Genomic DNA, 19,598 nt, shown 5'->3' on the forward strand with positions numbered 1-19,598 from the left:
ACCAATCATCAGACACAATCTCATTCCTTCTCTTAGGGAATGAGGAAATGAGAGATACACAGCGGTTGGCCATGGGATGATAGTCGGAGTCGCTGACTATAAGAAATACCAGTCAGAGAATGTGGTCTTCAGAGATAAGTAATGTGAGCCAGGATGCCACCGTCTGTTCCTGTTTTACACCATTGCCTTTGTTGTTGCCTTTCTCCAGGCTGGAATACTGTACACACACACTCAGCATTAGCCACTGTTTGTAAGGGGAAAAAATGGACAACTTGCAAGTTCTTTTGAATGTTATCAGTTGAGATAGACGTCGCACTGTCTGAACTCGCTAGACATAAGAAAGATGTTTGAGAGATTAAGGAATCCTTGTCCGAGCCAGACCGGCCCATTTGAGAGATAGTGACTTGGGAAAAAATCTCAGTTCTTTGAAGAATTCCTCTTGATGACTTCTCATTCCTACTGTAATTCTACCACCATCGCTTTACAAACATTCTGTTTTGCCATGACACATGTACCGTTCCATTTATACTCCACCAGGTATGTAGTAGGTAGAAACCTAAACCATATCTAGACGTATCAATTGCTAGCATTTACAGATAGGCTATGTTTGACTTTTACTCCATAGCTATAATGAACAAAAATAAATGGTACAGCCATAGGTGGGCCTTGGAGGGCATAGGCTCACCCACTTGGCAGCCAGGCCCAGCCAATCAGAATTAGTTTTCCCCCACAAAATGGCTTTATTAACAACAGAAAGGTGAAGAAGCCAGATGTGGAGGTCCCGGGCTGGCGTGGTTACATGTGGTCTGCGGTTGTGAGGCCGATTGGATGTATTGCCAAATTCTTATGGTAGAGAAATGAACATTACATTCTCTGGCTCCCTCAAAACTTGAGACATCTGTGGCATTGTGTTGTGTGACAAAACTTTAAAGTGGCCTTTTATTGTCCCCAGCACAAGGTGCACCTGTGTAATGATCATGCTGTTTAATCAGCTCTTGATATGCCACACCTGTCAGGTGGATGGATTATCTTAGCAAAGGGGAAATGCTGACTAAAAAGGATGTAAACAAATTTGTGCACAAAATTTGAGCGACATAAGCTTTTTGTTGCGTATGGAACATTTCAGGGACACTTTATATGTTGCGTTTATATTTTTGTTTAGTGTACATAACTGTACATATACCAGGGAATAATTGGATTTGGACTCAATCAATAGACAACAACAATTGCACTAACCTCTGGCAACCACCATGTCCAACAGACTGCTTTCATTCTCATTACAATGGTGGATTCAACCTTAGGTTAGCCCTGGGTTCCAGGCCTAGGAAACTCTGGCACTCACCGGTCTATGAACTGGTCGATGATGACGATGTCTCCTGGTTGGATCTCTTCCCGGAGGGAACCACAGGCTGTGGTGGCCAGGAGATGTGTGCAGCCCTCCTCTCGCAACGCCCAGATGTTAGCCTGGTAGTTGACGTTTGTTGGCATGATGGTGTGCTGTCTCCCATGCCTAGGGACCAGTAAAATGGGGAGTGTGAATAGTTTTCAGTGCTTGCCGCAGGAAAGAGAAAAGGCTGAAAAGGAATCGCTAAATTGACTCCTATAGCACGTAATCCCCTAGGACACGTTTGTAGCTCTGAAAGGATTTGTTTGTGTTGGCTAAGCAATATGGCTACAAGCTCCACTTGTAAAAAGGGCAAGCTGTTTTTTTTGCCATTCTACTTATACCTATCTGATTATTTTACATCTACATCAGTTTGCTAGATGGCTAGTGGTGGATTTGGTATTGGGGGAATGTTTAGCCTATTGGAGAAGAGAGATCAGGTCAAATTTGTTTTACAATTGCAACGCACAGCCACTAGATGGCGCAAATGCATAAGATACAGAAGTGGAGTTCATTTGGCTCAGTACACTTAGGATCTCTCCACAGGAGAATCTCAATTGCATACTCCTCGCATCCTTCTCTAAACCCATTGGATGAGAAAGCCAGAGGAGAGAGGACACGAAAAGAACGCAATGGAGATTCTCCAATTCATGCCACTGCTTACCTTGCAAGTAGCACACATTCAACATTTTTGATCTTCCCTATTACAAGGGCATCTGAAGGCTGTTTGGGTTGTAGGGGAAAACAGAGAAAATATGTAATTAGGTAGAATCTAAGGCACAGTCTTCAGCTGGTAAAAGATTGGCATTACACTGGCACAGTGGAACACAGAGATTGGTGTTGCCTAATAAACCAGACTGTGATACCAATTCTTGGTATCCACCTCATTTTCTAAATGTTGCTACGGACACAGCCAAACAACGGTAGTGATGGAGTCGACTTCCGCTTTACCTCCCTACGGCAGCGTGCCAGTGGCAAACTTGACAGAGTAAATTATTTGAAGGAGTCAAATTATAAAGTATAAAAGTCAAGTAAACAAGTATAAGTTTAAAGATGCACTATGCGGAAATCATCCCCCCAATTCCTGGTTGCTAAAATTCAAATAATTTGCGTAATTTTAGTTTGTGACAAAACAAGCAAATACAAGAATCATTGTACCATCTAAACCGCTGTGAAATATATTTTCCAGAATCCTACCGGTTATCTGTGCGGTTGGTCCTTCAGCTGGTCAAAATGTTATACCCGGGTATTGCCGTTGAAATTTATATCACCTGGCACATGCGCAAAACCACGTAAACACCTGCAAGACTTTGGTTACTTTTGCATCGCATGCATGTACTTTCGTCTTGTGCACTTGCCTTAGGTCATGAGCAAACATCTTGATTGCCGCCACAGAGACCCCCGTTTTGAAGCCTGTTTAAGAATACTTTCCAGTGGATACTTTGTCTAAAATTTCAACCAGCTGAAGGCCCAACCCCACGGACAAATCGGCAGAGTAAGTTCAAATATAATTTTTTATTCAACATTCGTGAGACAAGAGACATTTTGTTTTTGTTCTATGTAAATGTGCGTAGGTACAGTGGGGAAAAAAAAGTATTTAGTCAGCCACCAATTGTGCAAGTTCTCCCACTTAAAAAAGATGAGAGAGGCCTGTAATTTTCATCATAGGAACACGTCAACTATGACAGACAAATTGAGGAAATAAAAACCAAAAAATCACATTGTAGGATTTTTAATGAATTTATTTGCAAATTATGGTGGAAAATAAGTATTTGGTCAATAACAAAAGTTTCTCAATACTTTGTTATATACCCTTTGTTGGCAATGACACAGGTCAAACGTTTTCTGTAAGTCTTCTCAAGGTTTTCACACAGTTGCTGGTATTTTGGCCCATTCCTCCATGCAGATCTCCTCTAGAGCAGTGATGTTTTGGGGCTGTCGCTGGGCAACACGGACTTTCAACTCCCTCCAAAGATTTTCTATGGGGTTGAGATCTGGAGACTGGCTAGGCCACTCCAGGACCTTGAAATGCTTCTTACGAAGCCACTCCTTCGTTGCCCGGGCGGTGTGTTTGGGATCATTGTCATGCTGAAAGACCCAGCCACGTTTCATCTTCAATGCCCTTGCTGATGGAAGGAGGTTTTCACTCAAAATCTCACGATACATGGCCCCATTCATTCTTTCCTTTACACGGATCAGTCGTCCTGGTCCCTTTGCAGAAAAAACAGCCCCAAAGCATGATGTTTCCGCCCCCCATGCTTCACAGTAGGTATGGTGTTCTTTGGATGCAACTCAGCATTCTTTGTCCTCCAAACACGGCGAGTTGAGTTTTTACCAAAAAGTTATATTGGTTTCATCTGACATTCTCCCAATCTTCTTCTGGATCATCCAAATGCACTCTAGCAAACTTCAGACGGGCCTGGACATGTACTGGCCTAAACAGGGGACACGTCTGGCACTGCAGGATTTGAGTCCCTGGCGGCGTAGTGTGTTACTGATGGTAGGCTTTGTTACTTTGAGGTCCCCCCGTGTGGTTCTGGGATTTTTGCTCACCGTTCTTGTGATCATTTTGACCCCACGGGGTGAGATCTTGCGTGGAGCCCCAGATCGAGGGAGATTATCAGTGGTCTTGTCTATGTCTTCCATTTCCTAATAATTGCTCCCACAGTTGATTTCTTCAAACCAAGCTGCTTACCTATTGCAGAGTCAGTCTTCCCAGCCTGGTGCAGGTCTACAATTTTGTTTCTGGTGTCCTTTGACAGCTCTTTGGTCTTGGCCATAGTGGAGTTTGGAGTGTGACTGTTTGAGGTTGTGGACAGGTGTCTTTTATACTGATAACAAGTTCAAACAGGTGCCATTAATACCGTTAACGAGTGGAGGACAGAGGAGCCTCTTAAAGAAGAAGTTACAGGTCTGTGAGAGCCAGAAATCTTGCTTGTTTGTAGGTGACCAAATACTTATTTTCCACCATAATTTGCAAATAAATTCATTAAAAATCCTACAATGTGATTTTCCGGAGAAAAAAATTCTCAATTTGTCTGTCATAGTTGACGTGTACCTATGATGAAAATTACAGGCCTCTCTCATCTTTTTAAGTGGGAGAACTTGCACAATTGGTGGCTGACTAAATACTTTTTTTCCCCCACTGTATGTAGCCCTGGAAAACCCTTCAGTGGTTACATTCGCCCACATTTGGCTCCATGTCAACTACAATTGCTGTGTTTTAACGTTAAGAAAAGTAAATAATCATCACTTTCAAACCGGTTTTCAAAACCTATGCCGATGTGCCCATCATCTTTCATATCAGCGAGAAAGAATCTTTCAAATAAAAAATATTCACTTACTGTAGCAGTTTTGCACAGATCCACAAACTGTGTGTGCCTCCAGTTGACAAACTACACTTCCTCCCCAGTTACGCTTACACACAGGTGTTCAGAGCACGTTAGATAGCCAATGTCTTCCATAAACAATTGCTGTAACATGGAGATATGGCCTTGTGGGAACACTAACCCTACCCCCTATAAAGATGTGTGTAGTAATTTAAGATTGTGTTTTTAGACAATTATTTCTTGCTAATATGAAAGATACGTACTGCAAGCAATGCTGATATGAAAGACACATTTCCAAAAACGTACCGCAAGCGATGCGTGTTAATGTTTAGAGCAAGCGTCGGAGCTCTTAACAAAACTACCCGGTCAGACGATACTATTGTCAATAGGCGCTAAAGCAGTTAGCAACTATGAATGGGGTAGTGGCTTAGCCCCTTGATCATGCCTCTCAGTTCCATTACATTACGCATAAGAGTCATTGGACGACGGCGTCTTCTGTAGGGGGAGTTTTGTTAAGAGCCACGACGCTCGGTCTGAACATTCGCTTGCGGTACGGTTTTGGAAGCGTAAAAACGAAAGGTTAAATTGATACACACTCTTATAGGGTTAGGGTTCCCACCCGGCCATATTTCCACGTTACAGCGCTTGTTTACTGAAAACAGACGGAAGACAGAGTAGACTACCTGTGCTAATTAGCTATCGGTGTCTCCGAACACCTGTGTGTAAACGGAAGACAGACGCCACAAACGTGTTTGTCACTGAAAAATACTGTCTGCTGCAACTGTGTTAAAACCAGTTAAAACAGTAAGTGTATATTTTGATGTGACATGAAAGTAGAGGGATTTATGTTTCTAGAACCATACTGCAATTGAGCCTCCCGAGTGCCGCAGCAATATAGGACTCAGAAGGCTCAATTGGGGTACGGTTCTAAAACATAAAGCCCTCTACTCCCATATCACATCAAAATTATTTCACAAATGCTAAATATACACTTACTGTACACTGTTTTAACCGCCACTACAACCTGGGGTTCGATCCCAGGCTGTGTCACAGCCGGCTGTGACCGGGAGCCCCATAGGGCGGCGCACAGTTGGCCCAGCGCCGTCCGGGTTAGGGGAGGGTTTGGCCGGGGGGCTTTCCTTAGCTCATCGCGCTCTAGCGACTCCTTGGGCCGGACACCTGCAAGCTGACTTCGGTCGTCAGTCGAACAGTGTTTCCTCCGATACATTGGTGCGGCTGGCTTCTGGGTTAAGCAAGCAGTGTGAGTAGGAAATTCACATTTAGATGGAGTATTTGGCTGTTTTTGCTTCCAGGGCTAATTTGCCCTTTAAACAGAACATGTAAATCAGGGACCATCAACTAGATTAAGCTGCTGGCTGATTTTTTCTTTAGCTGTTGGTCAGGGGGCCAGAACATAACCGCGGCAGGTAGACTAGCGGTTAAGAGCGTTGGACCAGTAACCAAAAGGTCGCTGGTTCTAATCCCCGAGCCAGCAAGGTGGAAAAAATCTGCCGTTCCCGCCCTTGAGCAAGGCAGTTAACCCTCAACAACAAAAATTCCCTGGGTGCCGATGAAGTGGACACCTGATTCAAAGGGATTGGGTTAAATGAGGAAGACATTTCGGTTGAATGCATTCAGTTGTGCAACTGACTAAGCATCTCCTTTCCCTTTAATTACAAATAATTTGTAGACTGCAAATTGAGCGCAAGAAGCCCAAACATATAACATTTGACTAAAACATAATCATTTCAAAACGTGCTTACATTTGTATACAATCACATATATCTCTCTATTATGCATGGTAATGCTTTGGAACAGATTTCCAAGATTACAAATCACTTGGTGCTGATTTGCTGGTGTTTTTACAGTCTTTTATGACCCAAAAAAATACACATTTTTCTTTTTTTGCTCAGAAAACTTGGGGGTCCAAATAAAATCACCCAAGGGCTAGATTCGGCCTGCCAGTTGAGGAACCCTGACATAAGGTCCTTGGCCTACGCCCTACAGTGTAATGTTAGGCTCCTTTAGTCCAATATTAGGCTAGTAATGACTATGCTGTACACAATGGAAAGCATTGCCACATTCGGGACTAAGATTGGTGGCACTTGTCATTTTAAAGCTGCAATATGTAACTTTTGGGCTACCCAACCAAATTCACATATAAAAAGATCTGTCATTCTCATTGAAAGCAAGACTAAGAAGCGGTAAATCTGTTCTATTTCTATGCTTACCGTGCTTAATTTTAGTTTGTGAGTCTTTTACTTTCGGTTTTGTATGCCAGCTTCAAACAGCTGAAAATACAATATTTTTGGTTATGGAAAATATATTTCACAGCGGTTTAGATGGTAAAATGATTCTCTACACTATACTTGCTTGTTTTGTCACAAACTGTCACATAAACTGAAATTAGAAGAACTATTTGAATTTTAGCAACCAGGAAATGGCGGAGAGATTTCGGTATAGTGCAACTTTAAAAAGGTGCACATGATTGGTTTTTACTTAGAATTTGAACTTACCTTTCCATAAGGTGTGTCAACATATTTCTCGGTCCTTCCCTCCAATATGTCTGGGTCATCAAGGCCAGAGCCTCCAATGATTCCAATCTAACAAGAATATACATGTCATTACTCACACACTTCACTATGGCCTGTCACATAAACTAATAGCTAGGTGCATTGGAGTGGAGTAATGTCAATGAGCATTCTACAGTAGCTAGCTATGGTGAAATACGTGGTAACGTTACAGTTTGACTGCAAGCGGATGCCTACTAGCATGATGTTAGCTAGCTGCTAGTGCACTGACTAGTTCTGCAAGCTGTAAAGTTTATACTTGAGATATTTGAGTTTGACTGTCCATGTAGATTTAGTTAGCTAGCGAACTAGCTTTCTCCTCGGTAGCTAATTGCTAGCCAGCTAGCATAATGTGACACGTGGATCCCTGTAGAATTGTAACGTTCTAGCTAGTGCATAATGCATTGGTCAGTTTGTCACGAGAAGTCAAACATTTTAACAAGAGAACGTTATTACCTTAATTTGCATGCTTGCTGCCATAGCCTCTCCTCTGATAAAAATATATATCTGAGATTAGCTAGCTAACGTTACTGTATCTTGCAAACTGCTGCCTTCACTTCCTACTATGTCATACGATGACTTGTACTGTATGTGTACTAAAGTGCACCGTTAGTCTCGTATCAGAACAATCCTCTCACTCAAACAATGTGGGGAACTTTTTAGAGGCTAATTTGATATGGATTGTAGATTCATTACATTCAATTCATAAAACAAACTTTATTTGTCCCATTGGGGCAATTAGTAGGTTAACGTCAATTATTTATATAAACACTAGATGACAAATAGGGGGCGCTGTGTTGAAACCATGCCTCCATCTTGGCACTCCCCCACGGTTGTAAAACATATTTTGGAGGCTATAGAAATGCGCCAGGGGAACAGTGGGTTAACTATTAATGTCTACATTCGTTTTTCCCACGTTTTTTCTATTACAGACACCTTAATGCATACTTTTTAATTATATTATCATAAGTTAAACATAAAAATAAGTTAAACATAAAAATAAAACATGACAAAATATATAAAAACATTAGATTGCTAATGTTACTGTCTCCACTACAACAACAAACGTATTAAATACATGTAATTTTGTCCTTGAAACATTTAATTGAAACACTGTAGAATGCCATTCATTCCTATGGAGGACTGCTCCTACTGGGGAGTGCCAATATGGCCGACTGGTGGCTTCAAAGCCTCTCAATGGCAATACATAACATTAGCAATCCAGGGTCTATATACAGTGGGGAGAACAAGTATTTGATACACTGCCGATTTTGCAGGTTTTCCTACTTACAAAGCATGTAGAGGTCTGTCATTTTTATCATAGGTACACTTCAACTGTGTGAGACGGAATCTAAAACAAAAATCCAGAAAATCACATTGTATGATTTTTAAGTAATTAATTTGCATTTTATTGCATGACATAAGTATTTGATCACCTACCAACCAGTAAGAATTCCGGCTCTCACAGACCTGTTAGTTTTTTCTTTAAGAAGCCCTCCTGTTCTCCACTCATTACCTGTATTAACTGCACCTGTTTGAACTCGTTACCTGTATAAAAGACACCTGTCCACACACTCAATCAAACAGACTCCAACCTCTCCACAATGGCCAAGACCAGAGAGCTGTGTAAGGACATCAGGGATAAAATTGTAGACCTGCACAAGGCTGGGATGGGCTACAGGACAATAGGCAAGCAGTTTGGTGAGAAGGCAACAACTGTTGGCGCAATTATTAGAAAATTGAAGAAGTTCAAGATGACGGTCAATCACCCTCGGTCTGGGGCTCCATGCAAGATCTCACCTCGTGGGGCATCAATGATCATGAGGAAGGTGAGGGATCAGCCCAGAACTACACGGCAGGACCTGGTCAATGACCTGATGAGAGCTGGGACCACAGTCTCAAAGAAAACCATTAGTAACACACTACGCCGTCATGGATTAAAATCCTGCAGCGCACGCAAGGTCCCCCTGCTCAAGCCAGCGCATGTCCAGACCCGTCTGAAGTTTGCCAATGACCATCTGGATGATCCAGAGGAGGAATGGGAGAAGGTCATGTGGTCTGATAAGACAAAAATTGAGCTTTTTGGTCTAAACTCCACTTGCCGTGTTTGGAGGAAGAAGAAGGATGAGTACAACCCCAAGAACACCATCCCAACCGTGAAGCTTGGAGGTGGAAACATCATTCTTTGGGGATGCTTTTCTGCAAAGGGGACAGGACGACTGCACCGTATTGAGGGGAGGATGGATGGGGCCATGTATCGCGAGATCTTGGGCATTGAAGATGGGTCGTGGCTGGGTCTTCCAGCATGACAACGACCCGAAACACACAGCCAGGGCAACTAAGGAGTGGCTCCGTAAGAAGCATCTCAAGGTCCTGGAGTGGCCTAGCCAGTCTCCAGACCTGAACCCAATAGAAAATCTTTGGAGGGGAGCTGAAAGTCCGTATTGCCCAGCGACAGCCCCCGAAACCTGAAGGATCTGGAGAAGGTCTGTATGGAGGAGTGGGCCAAAATCCCTGCTGCAGTGTGTGCAAACCTGGTCAAGACCTTCAGGAAACGTATGATCTCTGTAATTGCAAACAAAGGTTTCTGTACCAAATATTAAGTTCTGCTTTTCTGATGTATCAAATACTTATGTCATGCCATAAAATGCAAATTAATTACTTAAAAATCATACAATGTGATTTTCTGGATTTTTGTTTTAGATTCAGTCTCTCACAGTTGAAGTGTATCTATGATAAAAATGACAGACCTCTACATGCTTTGTAAGTAGGAAAACCTACAAAATTGGCAGTGTATCAAATACTTGTTCTCCCCACTGTACATAATTGGTTAACACTCACAAGGCAGCTGGGATAGACTGAATACCAGGGCGCATTTACAGAGCATGCTCAGACCAGCTGGCATGTTTCAAGCGGACCACCATTGTCCCTGTTCCTGAGAACTCAAAAGCAGCCTGCCTAAACAACTATCGTCCCATAGCACTCACATCTGTAAACATGAACTGCTTTGAAAGGCTGGTAATGGTGCACATCAACACCATCATCTCAGACACCCTGGACCCACTCCAATTCGCATACCGCCCCAACAGATCCACAGATGACACAATCTCTATTGCACTCCATACCGCTCTCTCCCACCTGGACAAGAGGAATACCTATGTGAGTGCTGTTCATTCACTACAGCTCAACATTCAACACCATAGTCCCCTCTAACTGGGAGGGGGGCAAGAGGTCGCTGGTTTGGGTCCCCAGTTCGACTTGGTGGGGGATCTGCTGGAGGACTGAATGTAATGTAAATGTTGAGCGGCTTCACTGCAGGTAGATTGTATGTTTTAAATTACAACCCATCTGCCACGCTGACCCTCAACACGGGGCCCCTCAGGGGTGTCTGCTTAATCCCCTCCTGTACACCCTGTTCACCCACAACGGTGAGGCCACGCACAACTCAAACAACATCATCAAGTTAGCTGACGACACTACCGTGAAGTGTAGTACCAGGATAGCAACCTCTCCCTCAACATCAGCAAGACAAAGCAGCTGATCCTGGATTACAGGAAACGGAGGGGGAAAAAGCTATATTTTTAGCTACTTTATTAACGGGGTCGTGAAGGTGTCTGTCTGTGAGTTATGAGGGGAGAACGAGATAGCAACCAAATCAACTCAAGCTGGTAGACTAATTTATTGCTAGTAATTTATCATCTCATCTGATTACATAGTACCGGTCTTTTTATTGATATTTAACCTTTATTTAACTAGGCAAGTCAGTTAAGAACAAATTCTTATTTACAATGATGGCCTACCAAAAGACAAAAGGCCTCCTGCGGGGATGGGAGCTGGGATTAAAAATAAAAATATATGACAAAACACACATCCCGACAAGAGAGACACCACAACACTACATAAAGAGAGACATAAGACAACAACATAGCATGGCAGCAACACATGACAACACAGCATGGTAGCAACACAACATGGTAGAAGCACAAAACATTGTACAAACATTATTGGGCAGACAACAGCACAAAGGCAAGAAGGTAGAGACAACAATACATCACGCGAAGCAGCCACAACTGTCAGTATGACTGTCCATGATTGAGTCTTTGAATGAAGAGATGGAGACACTCTTGACTTCATCAAACAAGGAGAAGCTAGTTAAACTCAGCTAGGTAACGTTAGCTAGGCTAATTGAGTCTACATAACTTTATCTGTTCGCGTTCTCCCCTTCCATTTAGATGATTAAGTAGCAGCCTACCTGTTGGCTCTTGGTGTTGTAGCCGGTCCTCATCATTTAACTTTTATACTAAAAAAATATTTTTAAAACGCAACATGCAACAATTTCAAAGATTTTACTGAGTTACAGTTCATATAAGGAAATCAGTCAATTGAAATAAATTCATTAGGCTCCTAATCTATGGATTTCACATGACTGGAAATACATGTCTGGTGAGTATGTAGGCCATGGAAGAACTGGGACATTTTCAGCTTCGAGGAATTGTGTACAGATCCTTGCGCAAATGGGCTGTGCATTATTATGCTGAAACATGAGATGATGACTGCGGGTGAATGGCACGACAATGGGCCTCAGGTTCTCGTCACGGTATCTCTGTGCATTCAAATTGCCATCGATAAAATGCAAATTGTGTTCGTTTTCTGTAGTTTATGGCTGCCCATAGCATAACCCCACCGCCACATTGGGGCACTCTGTCCACAACGTTGACATCAGCAACCCGCTCGCCCATTAACGCCATACACGTGGTCTGCGGTTGTGAGGCCGGTTGGACCTACTGCCAAATTCTCTAAAATGATGTTGGAGGCGGCTTATGGCAGAGAAATGAACATTGAATTCGCTGGCAACAGCTCTGGTGTACATTCCTGCAGTCAGCATACAAATTTCACACTCACTCAAAACTTCAGACATCTGTGGCATTGTGTTGTGTGACAAAACTGCACATTTTAGAGTGGCCTTTTACACTTGTGTAATGATCATGCTGTTTAATCACACCTGTCAGGTGGATGGATTATTTTGGCAAAGGAGAAATGCTCACTAACAGGAATGTAAACAAATTTGTGCACAAAATCTGAGAGAAATAAGCTTTTTGTGCAGTATGGAACATTTCTGGGATCTTTTATTTCAGCTCATGAAATATGGGACTAACACTTTGCATGTTTCATTTATATTTTTGTATTATTATTATAATTCCACAAGGAAGCTCTAGTTCCGGTGTGGCGAGATATCTCGATCCGTTGGAATACGGCGATACAAGCGCTTATTTCAAAGAGCGCTCCGTAAACCATGCCCCAGTGGGCAGAGCCATGCATGTTGCACTGGGACATGTTTTAATACAGAAAAAGCCTCATTTTACAATGGGTCCTCCGCGGTTCTGTGTAGCCTAGTTATGCTAATATTTTTGAGACCAGTATATTTAAGTTCATTTCGTCTTTGACTTAATAAGTAAACTTATATTTGAGTAGTAAACAGGGAAACAACGAGTCCTAGACAGTTCGCAATGTAAATACCAGAGGGGGGCATCGTTTACTACCTAAATTATCGGGATCATCTGGTTACCACCAGTGTTTGGAATACATTGAGCTCCTTGACAAAACAGACCATGGGACGCCTTTTCACACAGAGATTACTTTTGCAAAAGTCCGCGGTGGGTCTGTGTAAATTATGCGGTTGTATTTGAGACAGGTTTATAGCAGCGACAGTCTGTTCATTTACTGTTACAGTATTTCTAAGTAGCAGCCAGGAAAACTAATTGTTCTCACTTTATGATAGATTTTTATTTATTTTATTTTATTTTTATGATAGATTTTTCTGCCTGACTGTGGCGTTCTTTAACTGAATTATTATGATTTTATTATGATTTTGCTCAAATAGAACATTCCGTTTTCTGCCTGAGTGTGGCGATGTTTACCGCAATTTTCCGGATTATCTTGTTACCTGAACAAAACCACATATTTTACTCAACTAGAGATTGAAATAAATGGTGTTTCTTTTAAAAGATGGGCCTGGCTGACATAAAAAATAAATTAGGGGAAAGGATCCACAGACACAGAGGATGATTATCTTTCTGCACATCTCTTTATTTACAATGCTGGTTGCCATGGTTAACACAAACGCAGGACATTGAATGCTACCTGAATTGACTCAGAAAAGTAACATAAGTAGGCCTACAGTATCACAGCGAGGTCAAACAAGTGTGTGTGTGTGTGTTAGTCAGATTATCCAGTGTCCACAGCAACCCCATTGATTATTTTCTACCCCCAGTGCATGTGATGTGTACTATGGTTTTAGCCATGCTCTCACTAACCCTCATATCTTCTCTTTCTCCCTTTACGGAGGCTCTTGGACCACAACTGAGGACACCCTGGCCTGATTCCTAGACATGCCTGGCCCAATCCCACCTGGTCCCCTTCCACCTGCTTGTTGCTGCCTCCACTGGTTCTTTCTCCCCCTCAAGTCACTGATCCCACTCTGCACACACCCAGAAACCTGGATTCCATTATTTACCATGTGTCTTTATGAAAAGCCATCGGACCGTAGGGTCTTGAAGTGTTAGTACTTTCTCTATAGTCATTATGGATATCGTCTGAGCTTGTCAGTTATCAGTTCTTCCATACCAATGCTAGATGAGGCTGAATGGCAACACCACCACACACAACCGTAACGTAACTAATTAATCTCATTGGTACATCCAATTTGTAAATCGCTCTGGATAAGAGCGTCTTCTAAATGATGTAAATGTAAATGTACATGACTGTTCAGTCTGTTGAATATTCCATCTATGAAAATATGGATTTCTTGGCTGAATTAAGGTTTTATTAAAACTTCAAAACGGGACACACATACACAATAAAGGAAGTTTATCAAATAAAGTAATTGACAGGAAAAGTAATTCACTACATCAATTATAGTCATTGCCTCTCCTCTACATTTGCTTAACTGGAGGAATGGGCTGAAGAAACGGTTTACAATAAGCAGTTTGGCGTTCAACAGGCCGAATGCATCCCAAAGGGTGGCATATTCTCTAACTTTACCATGTACAATGCTCTACTTTTGACCAGAGTCTTGGTCAGATGGTCAAATGGCTTTTCATAAAGACACATGGTAAGTAATGGAATCCAGGTTTCTGGGTGTGTGCGGAGTGGGATCAGTGACTTGAGGGGAGAAAAGAACCAGTGGAGGCAGCACTGGTGGTAAAGCACAGATGATCCCAATAATTTAGGTAGTAAACGATGCCACCCCCCTCTGGTATGTTCTATTGCGAACTGTCTGGGACGCGTTGTTGTTTCCCTGTTTACTACTCAAATATATTTGACCTATTAAGTCAAAGACTAAATTCGCTGCAATACACTGGTCTCAAATATAATAGCATAGCTACGCTACACAGAACCACGGTGGACCCATAGTAAAATTAGAGGCTTTTATCTGTTTTAAAACGTGTCCCAGTGCAACGTGCCTAGGTCTGCACACTGGGGGCGTGGCTTACGGAGCGCTCTTTGAAATAAGCGCTGGTGTCACCATATTCCAACGGATCGAGATATCTCACCGCACCAGTTTGAAGACAACAAGCTATCACACGCACCACTATCGTGAAAACAAATAGCAGCAGCAGGGTTTTTCCTGCATAGAGAAGTATTGGGTGGGAGGCCTAAGTGTTTTTTCGGGCCGCCTATGTCCAAACAGTAAAAAAAATAAGAAGATATATATCTATCATACATCTACCGGTGCCCAGCCCACATGGGCTTACAAGACACTACAGAACAAAGTAACATTTTACAAATTATACGCATGCAATAACCATGGCCAGTACAGCTACCATCTAGCCACACTACACAAACAGTTCATTTCTCCTTCTCCTCCAGGCATTGTGAACAAACTGAGCAATCTCAAACACGCCCTGTCTGAAACAGAATTCATGCCTCTGCTTGTCCCCTAACCAGAATACTTCAGGGTTATCGTCACCATTTTGACAAAAAACAACATGTCTCAGATCGACATACAGAGGGCAATTTCGTTTTCCCCAAGATCACACAGTAGACACATTGTCTCCTCGTCAGGCACTCTGTTAAATCTACCCGTCTCTATAGCCAGAGCAAGGGTGCCGGATCTGAGTTGTGCACATACTGATCTTTGACTTTTCCTTAGGTTCAGCCGGGCGTAATGGTTTAGGGGTGTAGTTCTCTTTGATAAAAGTGTACGTTCTAAGTTTAGGTTTACACCAAACATTAACTGCCAATTTTTCCTTGTGAATCAGAAAAAGCTTGTCCTTGATTTGGTTAACACCACATGGTAATTTATTCCTGAACATGTACTGCAAATCAGTTTCACAAAAAATAGATAACAATTTTCTAGCCCAAGGATAGTTATGAGTAAGGTTCTGTCTAACACTTTTTTGTGATTCTGTGTTCTGGCATATTTATCAGTCTGTTCCATAGACGTACCATGTCCCCTTTTTGCTGAAAGACACATGGTTCCCAACCGGTATCTCCACAGACCGCCAGGTTTGGAGTCAGTTTGTGCACTCCAAGAAAGCAGATGGCTCTGTTTTAAACATTGTTACAATTAGTACACACCCTGGATCCCCATACCCCAGCACCATAGTCCATCACTGGACACACACAACATGTATACAGCTGAGAATAAGCACAGTAACCAAGATCCTTACATACCTTCATTTTGTTTAACACTGACCCCAAGGCACGATCTGCAGAATCTGCCAGAGATCTAATGCCCTCTTCAACGGTCATGTGTTCATCCAGAGTGAAACCAAGGTATTTCTAGAGCCCAGTGTAGAATAATGTGATTGGACCAAAACAAAAGTTGTGTACACTTCTCTGCACGCCCTTCTTTCTGAAATGAACAATCTGGGTCTTCTCTGGATTTATCACTAGTGTCCATTTAGTACACCATAAATTAACAATATTCAACATATTCTGGAGGCAAGGATAACCATGACATCAGCATATAACAAGATGCCCAGGAATATAGCCGCAACTTCAACACAAAGTTTAGCATGTTTGATTTGTATGGCTAAATCATTAGCATATATTGCAAATAAAGTGGGAAAGAGCATGTCTCCCTGCTTTACACCGTAAGGGGTTGGAAACCAGCCAGTCCTGAGGTTACTGACCTGAATACTGGCAACTGGAGCCAGATAAAGAGCTTTGACAGCATCAAAGAATCATCCATCAATTGCTGTTTTAATTTGTCTAAAAGCAAGGAGGTCTCTATTCACCCAATCAAACGCCTTCTGAAAATCAATAAAACAGGCAGAAGTTGGTTTTTTCTCTTGAATTCTAGACAGTATAGAACAGTAGAGGCTGCTGGGGGGAGGACAGCTCATAATAATGTATGGGACAGAGCTAATGGAATGGCATCAAACCCATGGAAACCATGTGTTTGATGTAATTGATACCTTTCCACTAATTCCGCTCCAGCCTTTATGAGCCCGTCCTCCCCAATTACGGTGCCACCCTTCCTCCTGTGGTATAGATATGGTCTATACATGCTCTGGCTTTCCTAAAGCTATTATGTTCATCAGCAAGCTGGCCAGATAGTTCTAGATAGTGAGAGAGCCTGTTATTTAGAATGCAGTGTTATAAAGTACTTACGTAAAAATACTTTAAAAGTACTAGTTAAGTAGTTTTTTTGAGTATTTGTACTTTACTTTATTATTAATATTTGTTACAACTTTTACTTCACTACATTCCTAAAGAAAATAATGTACTACTCCATACATTTTCCCTGACAACCCAAAGTCGCCTTATTTACCATAATATTTTGAATGCTTAGCAGGACAGGAAAATTGTCAAATTCACCCACTTATCAAGAGAACTTCCCTGGTCATCCCTACTGCCTCTGATCTGGTGGATTCACAAAACATACATACAAAGAAATAAATGATGAAGTGCAACACTGGAGAGATGAGAGGTGCAACTCAATATTAGGAAGGTGTCCTTAAGGTTTTGTACACTCAGTGTATATCATTAGGCCTATTTCCAAAAAATCGTGGATGTACCATTCCAGGATATCCCCTTTAATCAATATTTGGTATTTGCAGCACAATATGGACTGTAAACTATGACCGTTTATGGTAATAATAGTGCTTAATTTGTAAATCGGGAGGTGCCGGAACAAAAAGTGAGCGCTGGAGTGGGTTGTTCTGAGGTACCAGAACGCATGAAAAAAAAAAAAAATCACCTTTATAATAAAGCATTGCATATCATCGCAGTTGCTAGTGGCATAGAGCAGTATAGTAGAGGCACTTACAGAAGTTGCACACATGGAGAACATTTTTAGTAGCCTAGGGTCCATTACCATTATAAATGCATTTCGTGCAATTCTACTTCATTTACATGACTGGAGACTTTGGCAAAATCTTTTTAATACCGCACAAATGATCGAAATGGCAGGCAACTTTGACACTGACAAACTGAGAATCTGAGATCAATAAAAACTACTTTGTGTTGAATCCATCAATAGCCTAGGCCTAGGTGTGTGGAGACATATTGTAGGCTACAATATGAGGAGGAAATTATAGTCCTAAAAATGCTTTCCAGTTTCACTGACTCACCCAATGATGCGCAGCTCACTTGCTAGTGATGGCCGACGCGCTCATGCCAAAATCCTATCTCTCTCTCTCTCTTTTGTAAAACAATATTTGGAACTTGATCAAATATTTTGGTAGCCTACAGCAGACAGATTAGTCTTCTATTTTCAGCAGGAGCAATTTGCTTCACAACCTGTGTTTTTCCTCGATTGTATTTTAAATATTGCGAAAGGCCTGTTTGGCTGCATGCTGTTTTTTTCCACTGAAACATTGTCTGCGCGTTCCGGACTGTAGGCTGTTCCGTGTTATTGGGCTACAATCCACAGCTAGGCTATTTAAAAAGAAGAAGAAGCTATTGATCCTCTTGGCTAAATTATAGGCCTTCTCATTGTGTAGTAGGCTATTCTGAATTATTTAATTTATTTCTTAACAGTCATTCTACAACTGGCAAATGTATTTCAATTTATCAGGGGTGCTGCAGTTCCTTCAGAACCCTTCGCGCGGCTATGAAACAAATTATGAAGTGCAACGCTGGAGAGATGAGAGTTTAGGCACATGTCTATCAGAGCAGAGAGGGATCCTAGAAAGATAATCTCATTTTAGTTATGTGAGAGATACTGGCGCGCTTCTCACACAGCCACGACCACGCGTTGGTCTCAAATGTTGCAGGTTACAATGTTGCGCAAACCATAAACCCGGGCCAGCCCAAACCAAATCAACTCTTAGAATACATGACGTTTTTTTTGTGGGGGCAGGAGAATTAACGAAGAGGCAACTCGAATGAACTTTGATATATTCTGTGAAAATAATTGTTCATGCCACGAGAGGTACCGGATCCGGCCAAATAGGTTCCGGAACAAAACAGTCCAAAACGGAGAGGTGCCGGATCCTGTTCCGGCAGGATCCGGCTCAAATTAAGCACTGGGTAATGGCGATTGAATATTGCAGATTGTACCTTTAATCGTTTTTTGTCTTCTCTCCACCGGAGCGGACAGTGGAGACTAGCAGGTTTCATTCCGATGTGGATCAGTAGACACTTCCTGAGCAAGTGGAGTATAACCAAGCCATCTGCGTTGTTAGGGGTAGCCTTCCCGGGCAGCAGCCCTGAATGTTTTTGGTCCAGCCCCGAACCTTTTGATAGGTCGAATAATTGGGCGAAAATAAACCCTGCAAGGGTGTGCTTTAGGACCATGCGAACTAAGGATGTGGCATTACGCTTGCTGCAGAGAGTGAGAGAGAAATTGTGCTTCTACCCAGGGTTTTTCCGGATCAAAATTTAGGTCGGGGGCGTGGTCATGAGCGTTGCCAATGGTGCGGTTTCCGACCTAAAATGTATTGTTGGCCATTGTGACAAAATGTAGCTGTTGTAAAGATAATGTCCTGCAATACTACACAATTTGCCATGTGCTGGAAATAAAATGTTGCAGTTTTAAAGCACATTTCCTGCAATTCTGCACATTTTGCCATGGGGCTGAGAGAAAATGTGCAGTTTTAAAACAAATTTCCTGAAATCCTACACATTTTGCCATGGTGTATGCTATCTGAGTAATAATAATATGTCATTTAGCAGACACCTTTATCCAAAGCGACTTAAAGTCATGCGTGCATACATTTTTACGTATGGGTGGTCCCAGGGATCGAACCCACTACCTTGGCGTTACATGCGCCGTGCTCTACCAGCTGAGCTACAGAGGACCACAAACATTAAAACAAAACCAATGGGCCCCATGCCATAACAAATATACTCCTGAATGCATAA

The 19,598-nt window shown here is 42.2% G+C and overlaps 1 protein-coding gene across 3 annotated transcripts in view; it reads right to left on the reverse strand.

Annotated features, from left to right (window-relative positions):
- Nucleotides 1-18,971, reverse strand: part of LOC121556754 (S-methyl-5'-thioadenosine phosphorylase) — a 31,064-nt gene extending 12,093 nt beyond the window's left edge. Inside the window, exons 1-4 of one of the 3 annotated variants that reach the window (XM_045216093.1) lie at nt 18,795-18,966; nt 7,230-7,316; nt 2,049-2,107; nt 1,343-1,510 (exon numbers count right to left, since the gene is read on the reverse strand). In XM_045216093.1, coding sequence (XP_045072028.1) covers nt 1,343-1,510; nt 2,049-2,107; nt 7,230-7,316; nt 18,795-18,854 — 374 coding nt within the window. In that variant the 5' untranslated portion in view covers nt 18,855-18,966. Of the gene's footprint in view, nt 1-1,342; nt 1,511-2,048; nt 2,108-7,229; nt 7,317-7,739; nt 7,832-18,794 lie in introns of those variants that run through there. The other 2 variants (XM_045216095.1, XM_045216094.1) reach the window with 2 other exon arrangements.
- Nucleotides 18,972-19,598: the final 627 nt, after the last annotated feature.

This window comes from Coregonus clupeaformis, unplaced genomic scaffold (assembly GCF_020615455.1).
Source record: "Coregonus clupeaformis isolate EN_2021a unplaced genomic scaffold, ASM2061545v1 scaf0605, whole genome shotgun sequence".
Classification (NCBI taxonomy): domain Eukaryota; kingdom Metazoa; phylum Chordata; class Actinopteri; order Salmoniformes; family Salmonidae; genus Coregonus; species Coregonus clupeaformis.